The following is a 13,438-nucleotide window of genomic DNA, read 5'->3' on the forward strand; positions in this document are numbered from 1 at the left end:
TTAGTTAGCTAGTTTTTCATAGTCCTAAATTATTCAAATCCCTTTACATCCCACATTGGTTATCAGTACCTTTTAAGAACTGTTTCTACAGCCCAATCTCATGTTGCTCGAGAAAACCTGATTTTACCTTCCAGAAGCTCCACTTCCTCTCATTTTCACCCAGAAATAGTAAAGTCATCTGCAGTTTCCCCTCACGTCATGTCCTACAGCCTGGAGAGATTTAAATGCAAAACCTGCAATCTAGGATTCAAAGCTTACTGGCCTCAGCCAATAAATTTCCCTGTTATTCCTACATTATTCTCAAAGGAAGCTAGTTAAACTCTGGTCTGGGAGTTTATTGCTGTCACGGAATGGGTCAGGGAACAGCTCTGAAGCAGCAGTGGTGCAGTACTTTGCTTTTCCTTCTGCACATCTTCAGCCTCGCCAGTGCAGTGAGATGCTTTTCCTACACTCACCAAGAAATGATATTTAGGAAAGGCAAGAGGAGTTTTTGTCAGCAGTTGTCACAGAGCATATGGCAATATCATGCTCAGTGATTAAGACGGAGAACAAAATCAAGTGTTGGTCCAAACACAGAATTTTCCATGTGGGAGAAATGTTGGTATTTCTGAACAGCTCTTTTATGCCAATGTCAAATTTCAGGGGTTTAGGGAAGTATGTTAAAAAATTATTCTTACATTAGTATGAGTAGTTTTGATAGAGCCTTCCTGGATTTTAAGCCCACTGAAAAGAAGAAACAATATTCTTTTCATTCCCTGAAATAAGAAATTTTGAAAATCTTAATTGTAAGATGGAGACAATAAAATAGAAAGTGTAGGCACTCTAATAAAATGCCCCTCTGCGTGGGCATCTTCTCTTTCAGAAGTGACTGAAATCGAAATAAAAAATATTCCCAAAGGCTTTGAGATGCAGTAAGACGACAATTCCTTTATTGATGCCATACAATTAATGTAAAATTATCAAAAATAGTATAAATTAAAAAGCAACTGAGTAACAAATTCTTAAAGACCGTTCAGAATTGAACACTTCTCAGAATGTTGGTATATTAGTTGAAATCAATATTATTTTGTGGAAATGAGTTTTAAGAACACCAAGTAAATGAAAAAAAAAAGAAAAGTTGGACCACAGCATATTTCAATAGGAGATTTGAAAATGCTTGTTTAATTACTATATGTTCAATAGCACTTCATTTTTCTTAATGCTCAGCTATCTGGGGTGTCTTGCTCTTTTACCACTGCAAATTACATTTACTGCAAATCTTGCTACTTAATAAATTGTTTTTAAATTCTGGTACATCTGCTAGCTTGGGAGCAGACTGTACTGAGACTGGTCTCTAGGCGACTTTAATTATGTTTTTCATTCACATGATGGAAATTCTTAGCCATCAGATGCCACCTGCTATCATTTTTATTTCCGCTCTTGTGAACTCTTGCTTAGGGCAGCAAAGGGAACATTAGCTGTCGTAAGGTGCAGTGTCTTAAAAGCTCTGCTGTTGTATTGCATTTGCAAAACCAGAACCAGATTCCCAAAGCTTGCGCTCAGTTGTTCTTTTGTCAGTAATAACAGCCAGAAGCCTTTCTTTTCTAGAGAAACAGCACAATTTTGACTTCACAACACTGGAAAATACAATTTCAATTTTCAACACAATTGTCTCTGATTCTTGAAGTTTCTGTTCTTTTTTCAGTCCTCTTCTCTTTTTCTTCTCCTATTTTTAATTACAAAATGAACTGAATACCTAAGTCGAAATAAAAGTTAAGAGCCAAGCAATGATACAAGATTTGTGTAAGTCTTATTAGAAACCTTCTTTGAGTCAGCTGGTAGAGCTGTGGTCACGTTGTGAGGCATCTTCATCACACAACTTATTTTCTTATTTATGTAGATTATTAGCCAATCAGGGGGGGTTGATTAGGTCAATTCTAGTATGTGATCATCAGCTAAGAGAGAGAAAAGGTAAATGATCAGTGCTAGATGAGGTTTAGGACGGGAATTCCTCCTTTAGTAACTGCTTAACACTTTAAATTTCTCTTTATTTTTTGATTCAGTGAGTCATGTCTTTCAGAGACAAGTAATGTAACGAATCTAGTAATTCCCCAGGATCTTGGTGCTTAGTCCAGATCAGTCAGTACAGAGGAATCCATGCATCCTTAGCATCCTTAACCTTAGCTATCAGGTTACACAATGTTTGATTAGGATATTAGCTACTGCTCAGTTTGGACCCTGTGGTAGCCAACTGATGCTGAAATTAGTTTGTGTTTGTAAATTTGATATTACCTTCATGTTCTCTGGTGAGCTTCCAAAGAGAAATGTTGTTTTAGGTACAACATATAAAATAATGCTTCCAATAGTAAAAGTGGGTTTTGGCAGCAATTTTAAACCATGCCTCATTAGCAGAACTATCAATATATTGTCTTTGAAATATTCATTTATCTGAATAACACTTCTAATTTAAGACTTTTTTATACACATATATATTTGAGTGACAGATTACTAGGAAGAAAAAGCACAGAAAAACCTTTCAAGAGAGTGCAATTGGAGACCCATTTATGTCCCTGAACTTATTTTTTTGTATAAAAGTTATAGGTTGTATGGAGCAGTTAAAGATCTGATGCTCTCAAATGTGCAATGTACACTGTAAACCCATTGCTAAAAAAGGTGTAAAAGTTTTGTGAACCCCAGATCTAGAATTCACCTCAGAGCAATGTTTGAAATATTCCATTTTGGAAGTTTGTTTAAACTCAACCAACCACACTCTGTACTGGAGCACTGGGGCATCCTTTGTCTAACGGCTTATTACCAACCTCCTAGGGACTCACTGGCATGAAAGGCACTATATAAGCTTAGAGGGATTTTTTTTCCTTGCCCCATGTGTAGTTTAGATGTCATTTGCAGTTACTGTGTACTGCTAGTTTACTTCAAAAGAATGCTGATCGAGGCCTGAGGAAAAGATCGAGCTATGTGCTAAAAAGAGGCAAAAGAATAAAGTACTGCTTTGCTGTTTCATTTAGATACATCAGTTCTGGCTGCCAGATGCTCATTCCTAGTTTGAATTCAAAATTGATCCTTTTAGCCTGTACAGATAAGAACAAAGTCAGATCATGTTTATTGAAATATTTGGTGGTTTTTAATAAAATAATAATAATAAAAAAAAATCACTTTAGTCTCTTTCAAGAACCAGTAAAAGAAAAACTTGTTCATTCACCTGGGAAGTGGGGAACTTGTACAACCATGCTTGCTTTTTGAAAATACAGACCAGAATACAACTGTCTTCAAATCTCCTGAGAATAACTGTAAAAAGAAAAGGGTGCTTCACAGTCCTCCACAGCTGACGAATGATTATGTTAGCTATGGTGCTTAGCCTGTTAAAGCCTCTTAAAGGTGCTTTCAAAAAAGCCCACGGGTAGGCTTGTGAGAGGTATCCAAAAACTTTGGATTGCTCAGTATTTGGGAGACCTACATAAGCCCTTTAAGAAGATCTGAATATCAAATGTGTCCTCGGCAACTTCTGAAAAATTGACTGACTCAGTTAGGGCACCAAATTACCAGAAGCATCAGATTTTGAAGTCTTATCTTCTATAGTAAGTCTGCTGAAGACTTTTTTATTGCTTTATGTTGTTGTAGAAGTAGGGGTTTTCTTGAAAATAAAATTCATTCCCTGTTGTTGGATATCAACTAATTCTGTCACCGATACCAAGGACAGTCACAATGCTTTTGACCGTGCTGCCAGTCAAGGCTGCTAGAGCACCCAGACTGATGTTCATGTGTTAACATGGGTCCTAACATGGATCCATGGAAGTAACATGGCTCCCAGGAAGTGTGGGTGTCATCCGCGTGTCATCCTTATGCCATCCAGTTGCCTTTCCTGTTGCCAGACTTCAGATGTAAAGTTTTAAAGAGAAAATAGCCTAAAGCCCTTGGGATTAAACTTCCTGGGCTGTGTTTAGGATAATGTTCATATGTTGCCTAACACTGGTGTTTGAAAAAGGTTAATTTCTTCTGGAAATTAACCAACCCCAACAAACAGACTCACCAAGAAGCCAGAGAGCTGCTTGTTGTTATTTTTAAGAAAAAGACAGTATGGCTATAAAAACCTGATGTTATACAAGCTGCCTTCCCCAACCACACTCAGAGTTGAAAGGTTAAACCCTAGACCTGTGCAAAACAAAAACAAATGAGACAAAATCCTCATTGACTTTAATTACATTAATATAACTCATTGTTCAATTAATTTTTTATATTATTTTCCTTTGAGCTGTTTAGTTAGATGCTATTTGTGCCTTGTAGCAGGTAACTGCATTTAGGGACTTCAGAAGTCCTCATCAGTTTTTCCTCCTTCTTTGAGATCTACCAATTGTTCAATCCTTTGTTCTTAGGTCATTTATTTCGCTCAAGTGTGAGGTGACTAGATGTAAATGTTATATACCTTCAAAGGAACCTCCATGGTTCAAGATCTTAGAAAACCTCCTCTGGACAATTCTCTCTAAATCGTTCCAGCCTCATTGCATAAGTATGGCTTTAGAAATCAAACTTTAGGCACCTTGGCTTGAAAAGAATAGCCTAAGAGTAAAAATATTTACATTTTCATACTATTGTGTGCTATTAGAACCAGCTATTGGTAATTTTTCTGCTCTTAAAAACCAAACCAAACCAAAACTACACCAAAACCCCCAAATTATAAGATTTTCTTACTGGAAAAATTGTTTAGATATTCACTCAGACTTTACTATATGTTAGGTATTTCAGATGACGGAAAAACACATTGATTCTTTTACATAAGTTATGGCTCCAAAATATATGAAAGTGTGTTTTCCTAATAAATAATGACTTATATGAAAAAAGGAAATAAAGAACTTGAGGGCTTTATTTAGATCCAGTCTGTTATTGTAAATGATGCTGCCAATTTATTTATTTTTTTATAACCTCCAGCAACAGAAGATTATTGTGATAAATGATTCATATCGCTGCAATATACACTTTTTAAAATTTCCATATCTGGCAACTAATAGGCACTTCTTGAAGGCTTCAATAGGCTCCTTAGCCAGATAACGTGGCTGAAAGCTGCCTCATGATTAATTTCATCTAAATGTGGTAATTATCATACTTTGAAGTAATGCCTGCAAAACATGCTTTCACAGAGAGTTAGTGGAAGCAGAGGATTAACCTAGAAACATTTCAGTTCAGAGCAGCATATCACCCAAATAGAAATGTATTTTCCCCTGAATTTTTCAAGACTTTTTATTAGACTACTTGGCAGTCATTTGCATTACCTTATCTCATATCACCTTTTTTTACAGCAACTTAGAGAGCAACAGAAACTGAAGCAACTTTGTCATATTATTAGTAATGGGATAGTCTTGGTTTTGCAAGCTGCTTATTTTGGCAGCTTCTGCCCTGAAGTACTTCTTGTATTAGTGTTTAAAAGCACAATTAATTGATCATTCATATATGTTGTGGACATAAGCATTATCCTGCCTATATTCTAGGCACACTATAGATTATTAGAGAGGATGTTAATTTCCTCACGGGCACCCAGAGGAGTAACTTCTATCACCACTCTGTGCACCTCTGCTTCCTGTCTCACAGGACCTCCATGAACTGTTTCTTACTTGTGCAGGTGAGACTAGTGAAAAAGATACATAAGGCCCCAAGTATGCTTATAAAAACGGCAGATTTTTGTACCCAGATAAAAACCCTGAGGTAGAATAGCGCCAAAAATTGTAATGGAGAGAGAAGCTGTCACTGAGTATTTCTGCCCACTTACACCTGCTTAGTAAAGATTCCAAATCTTCTCTCAGCCACAAGAAAAAAGTCCTACAAGTGCCACAAAGTGCCACAAAAATGCCACCTTAACTGAGGATGAGGGTGAACAGCTTAGTTAAGTCTCTCTGGTAGGCTGCCTGGCCATGCTGTATTTTGATACAGCCGAGATATTTTAACTTTATTTAAATCAAACAGGGATAGATTTTGCCTACTCTTATATGTAGGACTGACTGAGATTCTTCAGGTTCATAAGCTATTCCACATTGCCTCAGTTTTAGTAAGAGTCATATGTGTGCTGTTTTTCACACACATGAAAGAAATGCATTAAGCTGAACTTTAATTGAACATTGGGAAAAGGTTTGGAGAAGCAGGGATCTTTCCTTCAGGCTGGACTGGAGGGATGGCTCGGTTTCTCTCTCTTTGTTTTTAGCTGTAAAAATTCCATTTGTTTTGGCACGTGGGAAATACATGGCAGCTGGAGTTTTGGCTAGGTGTTACATGGAGCCTTCCAAAGTATGCCTCAGTGGTATAGTTGTCAACAACTGTAGGAAAATAATGCCTTTCATTACATGTCTCTATTCTTAGGCTCCTAGCGCATTGTCCCGTGCATTTGTGCAACTTGATGATGTGCACATGGTTCAGGTAGTACATGAAAGCCACAGTAACTCATCACATGTCAAATCTTGCATATTACAATATTGAAATTAAACAAAAATATTCACATTCACACAGGTTCTGTTGCATTTACACTTAAGGTTAAATTAGTACAACTGTACCGTGAAACAGAAGTGAACTGATTCACTGCATCAGTCAAATGCAATTGCAGCAAATAAGTGTTTCTCCTCTAAAGCACACACTGCAGTTTTCTGTCTACCTATATCCTTCCTATGTTTTTATGCATATGTGTTCTTTTATCTTACAGATAAAAAAGAAGCTGCTGTGTCCAAAGAACTCAAAAGTAAGAAACTACTGCGCCATAGGTTATGATCTTTTACATGTCATGTAGTTTCAAACAGCATGTTTCAATGATCCAAAATAATAGTTATTGAATTGTTGAAAATACAAAGAAGAAAGTAGCTACACCGTTTATAATTGAAAAATGACATGTTTAGACTTCAGCTGCCTCCTCCTTTCTAAATCCATTCTTATCCTACTTCTAATTCCACACTCCTCTCTGTGACTGACAGTTTTGCCTTCCCCTCTTTGCTATCACTGTCTTCAAAAACAAAGGTTTCATGGGGAAGGAAATGTCAAATGAGGTCTCAGCTGAACGTGCTCTCAGTGGCAGCAAGTTTGGTAAATGGGCTGAGAAGACTAAGAGTCCAACATGCTGAGGACCACCAACTTTATCTTCACAAATGCGAAACAAGGGCCTTGCCTACCTAGTTACTTCAGATTCAGAGAGAATGCTGAGGCTGAAGAGAGGCAGGGGCTGGGCTCTTCTGCATAAATAACCCAAAAAAATGCTCTGAGAACATGGTAGTGTTAACCAGGGAACTCTTACACCTTCCTTTTCTACAAATTTGCAAGCCTCAATGCCTCAACACAGTGAGGATAGTAAGAAAGTTTCACTAGTCAGACTTCATCTGCTCAGATCTCTGTTCTGAAAGTACAGTATATAAGAAAAATTAAGAAAGCTATGGGGTTTTGATATCTCATTCAAATTCATAATTAAAGAGTGCATTGACTCTCATCTCCATCTTTCAGACCTGTTTGGCAGAAGAATCCCCTGCCATCCTCAGTTTTGCATGAATTTATTAGAACACTTCTTTTGGCAATCAAGAAAAACTTATACCTTGGTTTCCCACTCAAATTTTGCAGAAACATTGAACAAAAATTCAATGGACTTACTCTACAAGTAACGTCCTGTTAGTGAACTAACTGCCTGTTTGCAAGCAGATCTTAAAGGATCTATTGGTTTGGGCACATGATTCTTCTCATGGGAGAACTCCCCAGCAGCTGCCACGGCAAAACTTCCCAGCTCCATTGCATGAGTGAAATTTGCAGGGTGAAATTATTGGCTGAAACTTGTTCATGTAAAGATGCAGTCATTAACACTGAAATAATTTGTGAATTACAAACTAAAAAACATATGCTTCCAAATAAAGTTTAAAACATTTGACACTTTTGTTTCTGTGCTACTGAAAAGTTAAATAAATAAATAAATTACAGGTTTTAGTCAAAATTTTTTTCCACAAATTTAATTTTTTTCCTCAATTAAAATTATTTTAGTTGCTCAGAAATGAAAAATTTCAAATGAAAACAAAAATCTTGGTAGAACAAAAAGAATCCTAAATTAATTTGTTTTCACAGAGGTTAAAAAAAAACAAAATCCCAAAAAAAGCCTTGGTGGAGAGCAAGCTCTAGATGAGAGCTCAGAAGGGAATAAATGCAGGAGTTCTGCAGTTTTATATTAAGTCCATCTTGTCACTTGTAGACTATGTGCCCTTCCAGTACCTAAAGGGGGCCTACAGGAGAGCTGGGGAAGGACTTTTTACTCGGGCATGTAGCGATAGGATGAGGGGGAATGGCTTTAAACTGGAAGAGGGCAGGTTCAGATTGAACATTAGGAAGAAGTTTTTCACTTTAAGGGTGGTGAGGCACTGGAACAGGTTGCCCAGAGAGGTTGTTGAGGCCCCATCCCTGGAGGTGTTCAAGGCCAGGCTGGACATGGTCTTAGGCAACCTGGTCTAGTGGGAGGTGTCCCTGCCCACAGCAGGGGGATTGGAACTCGATGATCTTCAAGGTCCTTTCCAACCTAAACCATTCTATGATTCTATGATCTCCTGCTGCTTCTGTAGGAACTGGCACTCAGGAAAGTAATACTAAGGAAACTCTTCTTCAAGACCTTCTAAATGTTTTCCTGAAGGAGGGGTGAGCACCCCAAGTAATTACAATGCTGTGATAATAACTAAATTAGGATATAATTATCTGCTGCAGACTTTTAAATGGATGGAAACAAAACAATCCCACACATGCAAACTATATTTTGTTTTCATTCTGTTTCACAAGACAATCTGATGCATCTTTTATGAACTTCTCAAAAGACTGGAGGGGAAGAACTCAAAATTACATTCCTGATTTAGCCATATTCTTTTTCTTTGTAATAACACAGTGACAGATGTGAAGGATTAACTAACGTTTTTTTGGCATTCTGTAATTCAGATTGTGATTAAAATGATTAATTATTTCCTCTTACAGTATGGGAATGTGAATTTTAAGTTAGAAAATCTTCTAGCTGATATAAAAATATCCTCTATGAAAGTCAGTGGAGTTTAGTTTATGGCTATTTTTTAAATTATTGTGGTTTAAGTACAGTCTGTTTTAGTAGTTCCTGAGGATAAAAACAATTAACTAAGCACTGGTAAAGAGTAAATAAATCCAGTAGGCTAGTTGGGTTCTTCTGTCCAGGGCTGAGATTCTCCAAGTCTGCTAGGGGATGCACATACCCTTCAACATTTGGAACTTCATTCTGCAAGGAAATGTCCTACTCCAGCAAAGACAGGATAGTGCAAATGTGTCATGGAAAGATCAAGACCAGAAGTACTACATTTAAGCAGCCTGAGTGGGCCTGATTCTCTGCTAGGAGGACCAAGCAGTTGCTCTTTCAAGCGCAGGATCAAACATGAAGTTGTTTTCCTAATGCTCCACCATTCCTCAGGATGGAGAGAGAGTCCTGGTGTAACCATGTGTCCGTGAATGACTTTGCAGAAGTAGCCTGATTTCATTTTTTCTCACCAGGGAGGTTCATAATAAAGGATGCCACACTGAATAGCTGTGGGATCTCAAGAGGCTCCACTGCTGAATTCACAGACACTCGCCAGCTGCTGTAGGCTGGTTCGGGACCTCCTGCTCTCATAGCTGCAAGACCAAATGCAGAGGCTCCCAGCCCATAGCTGCTGCCTGAGCAGCTATGGGCTATGCCTGAACCCCTAGATACCTGTTTTGCCCTGCTTTGCCAAGAGATATTGAATTACTAGGCAGAAAAAGCTAGAAGAAGGGAGGCAGTCCCTAACGGCAAAAGTTTACTAGCCCTTCGGCTGGTTATTTTGTTGATGCCTTTGAGTTTATTGAAGGCAACTCAGCTCTTTTCTGTTTGGTTAATCTCTTTGTCTAATTCTTCAGTGAAAAAAATTGCTACAGGCTGTACCTCATTGGAGCCTTTCCACAAATCTCTGTTTGTTTTTTTTTTTTTTTAAGATATAACACTTTGTAGTAATTGGTTTAATTTGTTCTTTTTTTTTTAAGAACCAGCAAAATCTCCTGCAGCCAAACCAGCCACCAAAAAAGCAGCAGCACCAGGTAAAGGAATAAAACGTTCACATTCAGTGTATTTCTTGTACTCTTGAACCAGTTCATTGCATCGTAGCACCATCTGCTGGATTATACAAAAGCCAGTGGTTTGGGTTTTTTTGTCTGTTTGCTCTAAATTATTGTGATAGTTTATATATACAATCTTTGTTAAAAACAAAAGCATTTTGCTTTTGATCTCTAGCATTATGGTTGCTTCTTGTCCTCTCATGGCAGCTATGAGGCGCCACATTGGGCCATTCTGCAGGGTTTGAGACCAAAAAGCAAATCTGAATCTAAGGACCGATTTTAAAGCAGTATATTACAGAAATGAGTTTCCATGTGAAGCTGTATTTGAGCACTTCAAGAAGAGGATCTGATTTTTCAAAGTGCTGGTCTCACAGTAGGTTCTACAAAGATTAAACTCTTAGAGAAGCATAAATATGCGCTGAAAAGACAAGAAAACTTTTTAAAAACAAAATAATGGCACAAATTTGCATTTGAATTCAGACTGAATTGTAAAAATCTACCACTTTTTATTGATTTCTGATCTCTCTGCTTCACAAACATCTTCAAAAATGCCACATCACCTGTCTGCTTAATTTAATAAAACCCAGTATAATAACAATCTAAATAATCAAGATGTTTGTACTTTTACTACATCTTAAATTAACTTAAAAAAAAAAAAAAGGTAATTTGCCCGTGAAAATGTAATCAATATAAAACTGTAATATTATTCTACTCTAAAATAGGGTGGTGATGCTTCACCAGGCTCTGTGCTGCTGAGCTGTGTCTGGTGCTGTCATCGCAGAAACAGCCAGCCCACTCCCTCTGCTGCTTCTTGCCTCCAGCTGATCCCACTGTATGTGGCTATGTGGATCTCAGTGGATCTGGGATCTTTTTCTTTTCTTTTTTTTTTTTGTTATGATTGTTCTCTAGCTGTCTGTCTTATTCAGACTTTTTCAGTGGTCTGTCTCAGAGATCTCATCCACTGAATAAGGGAAAGAATAACTTGCATCAGTAGGGGAGGCTGGGAGTTGGTCAAGGATCACTGCAAGCCAGGAACATCTTCAGTTGCCTCTACTACAACAGGACTTGCAGACTGGAATTGCAACCAATATAGGCTATCGTAGGTCATATTGTACAGCTGTACAATGCATGTACTGTGTGAATCTGGCCTAAGAAGCGCCATTTCCCTGCGTGTGCTCCCAGTCCCCACCTGCTATGTTTGTTTGACACCGTGTTCAGTTGTGCAAACACAACTGGGAGAGCGGTGTAAACCACACCATTGCCATGGCTTAGAGCTGAAAACCGTCCTAGAAATGTGTGTGTTTGTGTCAGGGTGTTCAGTCTGGATCATTTCAGTAAGTCTGGCTCCACAAACATTTATATGTGTAACTGATAATTTCTTAAAGCAGCTTTGTTGCCAAAGTGTGTTGTATAGCTAGACCCTTAGATGTCTCGACAGTACACTGCAGAAATCGTTATGTTAGTACCATATGCTTATAATTAATTCATTCCACCTGCTTGCATCCAATATTTGTGTTCATTTTTGAAAAATATTCCAATGAGTCTGCTTGTTGGCAAGAACGGTGATGACAGTAATCTGCTTAAGATAAAGAAAAGGGGAAAAACTGGCATGGCTTATTATGGAAAAAAAAATAGTTTGTCTGTTCTGACACATTTCTAAATATCTAGTTTGCCTTAAAAGTTATAAAGAGCAGTAGGCTTTGACTTCTACATTTTTATTTCCCCTCTCCAAATGGCACTGTTCTCTGAAAATTAATTTACCCCCAGAATAACTCACCATAGCAAAATATGAAATATGCTTGTTTGGCAACATCATAACAAGACTGCTGCCTATTAGTACAGTAAATTAAATACATTATCCAATTTCATATTTCATTTTCTTCCACATATCTTATTACATCGCAACCTGTACCCCAGATTGCCTAAAGCTGAAGGTTTGGTCCTGTTAACAGTCTGAACAGACTGAGAGCACAGCTGGTCATCTTCCAGTGCTTCCACATCACATATGTTCCTGGTCTTAATGTCACTGGTGAAGAAAACCCTGTCTAATACACTGTGCACTATTTTTATCTCCATATATTTATATGGAGAAAACAAAGAAAATGAATGTGAAATGTCTATGAGAGCTTCTGCATCTGGAAACTGATGGCTGCTCTAGGAAACTAGCCTCAATCAATATCCGTTACTTGATTTTCAAAGTGGATATTCTCAAATGTAGTGTTTTCTCTAACTGGAAAAACTTACCTCTCTGGCACCCATCTGAAGCTGGGCGGGAGAGCACAGTATTTGACTTTAAAGCAGAACAGTTTCATAGAGACATGCAAGTGATGTTATTCTGCAGGGAGAAACCAGAGTTGAAGATATTTTGTGACACTAGCCTTCTTCAGTGATACTGTCTCGTGATGTCACCATCCCAAATCCCGCTGTAGTTTCAACTTCTTTCACCGCGGTGCACCGCCTCCCCAGCTGTGCCAGCGGGGCAGGCCTGAGAGTGCCCTAGCCTAACAAAATATCTGTCTGTCGTTTTCCCATGAGGAGGGGCGCAGGTTTCTTTCATGGGATTTCCTCAGGCACTCCGTGTGTGCTGGGCCCAGCGAGTTCCCTGGAGGGTTTCTCAGAGCCAGGGCTGTAGGTGCTGAGCACCTGCCTCATCCTGCCATCCTCTGGCAGGACAGGACAGGCAGCTGGGAGGGAAACCTCCTCCCTCGCCCCTGTCCCCGTGGAGGCCTACCTGGGAAGAGCTCCCACATTGCACCGAGCATCGCGCCCTGCAGCTATTGCCAACTCTGCCAGGTCAGAGGTCCCAGTGTCAGCGGTGGGGCACTGGCACATCACACCTCAGCTTGGTGAGTTTGCTGGGTTTCGTTTGGCACGGTGAGGAGAGCAAGCGCAAGGCAGTGCAGGGCAGGAAGGGAGCCCGTGAGACAGGCTCAAACCACGCAAGGAGTTCTTGCAACCAAATTAGCAGAAGGGTGACTAAGATTCCTGGCAGGCAACGAGGAGCCTTGGTGCCACTGAGCCCTACACGCTCCCGCAGCTTGGGTCAGGGATGGGTACAGCTCGTCTCTGAGTCCCTCTCATGGGACAACCTCACATTATAGGCAACGGTCCTGCACCTTCTTTAAGCACCAGTGATAGTGCTTTCCCCCGATGATTTGCCTGATTTAAAAATCAGATCTAACTCTTTTCAACACCGTAAAAATTGAATCCTAATTGCAGCTTAGAATTTCCCTGGAATGGTCTTGCGATTTTTAATTTAATTTTACAGTATGTTTAACAGATTTTGTACTGTCACTTAACTGCCTAATTACTGATTTTTAATGCCTAATTTTTTCCATCTTCTCCTCCACACACTGAAAAA

The 13,438-nt window shown here is 38.9% G+C and overlaps 1 protein-coding gene across 1 annotated transcript in view; it reads left to right on the plus strand.

Annotated features, from left to right (window-relative positions):
- TRDN (triadin) overlaps nucleotides 1-13,438 on the plus strand; it is a 233,828-nt gene that overhangs the window by 127,007 nt on the left and 93,383 nt on the right. Inside the window, exons 17-18 of the mRNA XM_082481943.1 lie at nucleotides 6,680-6,715; nucleotides 10,006-10,059. Of these exons, the coding sequence (XP_082338069.1) occupies nucleotides 6,680-6,715; nucleotides 10,006-10,059 (90 nt within the window). The remainder of the gene's footprint in view (nucleotides 1-6,679; nucleotides 6,716-10,005; nucleotides 10,060-13,438) is intronic.

The sequence above is a fragment of the Vanellus vanellus genome, assembly GCF_965231255.1.
Source record: "Vanellus vanellus genome assembly, chromosome: 3".
Classification (NCBI taxonomy): domain Eukaryota; kingdom Metazoa; phylum Chordata; class Aves; order Charadriiformes; family Charadriidae; genus Vanellus; species Vanellus vanellus.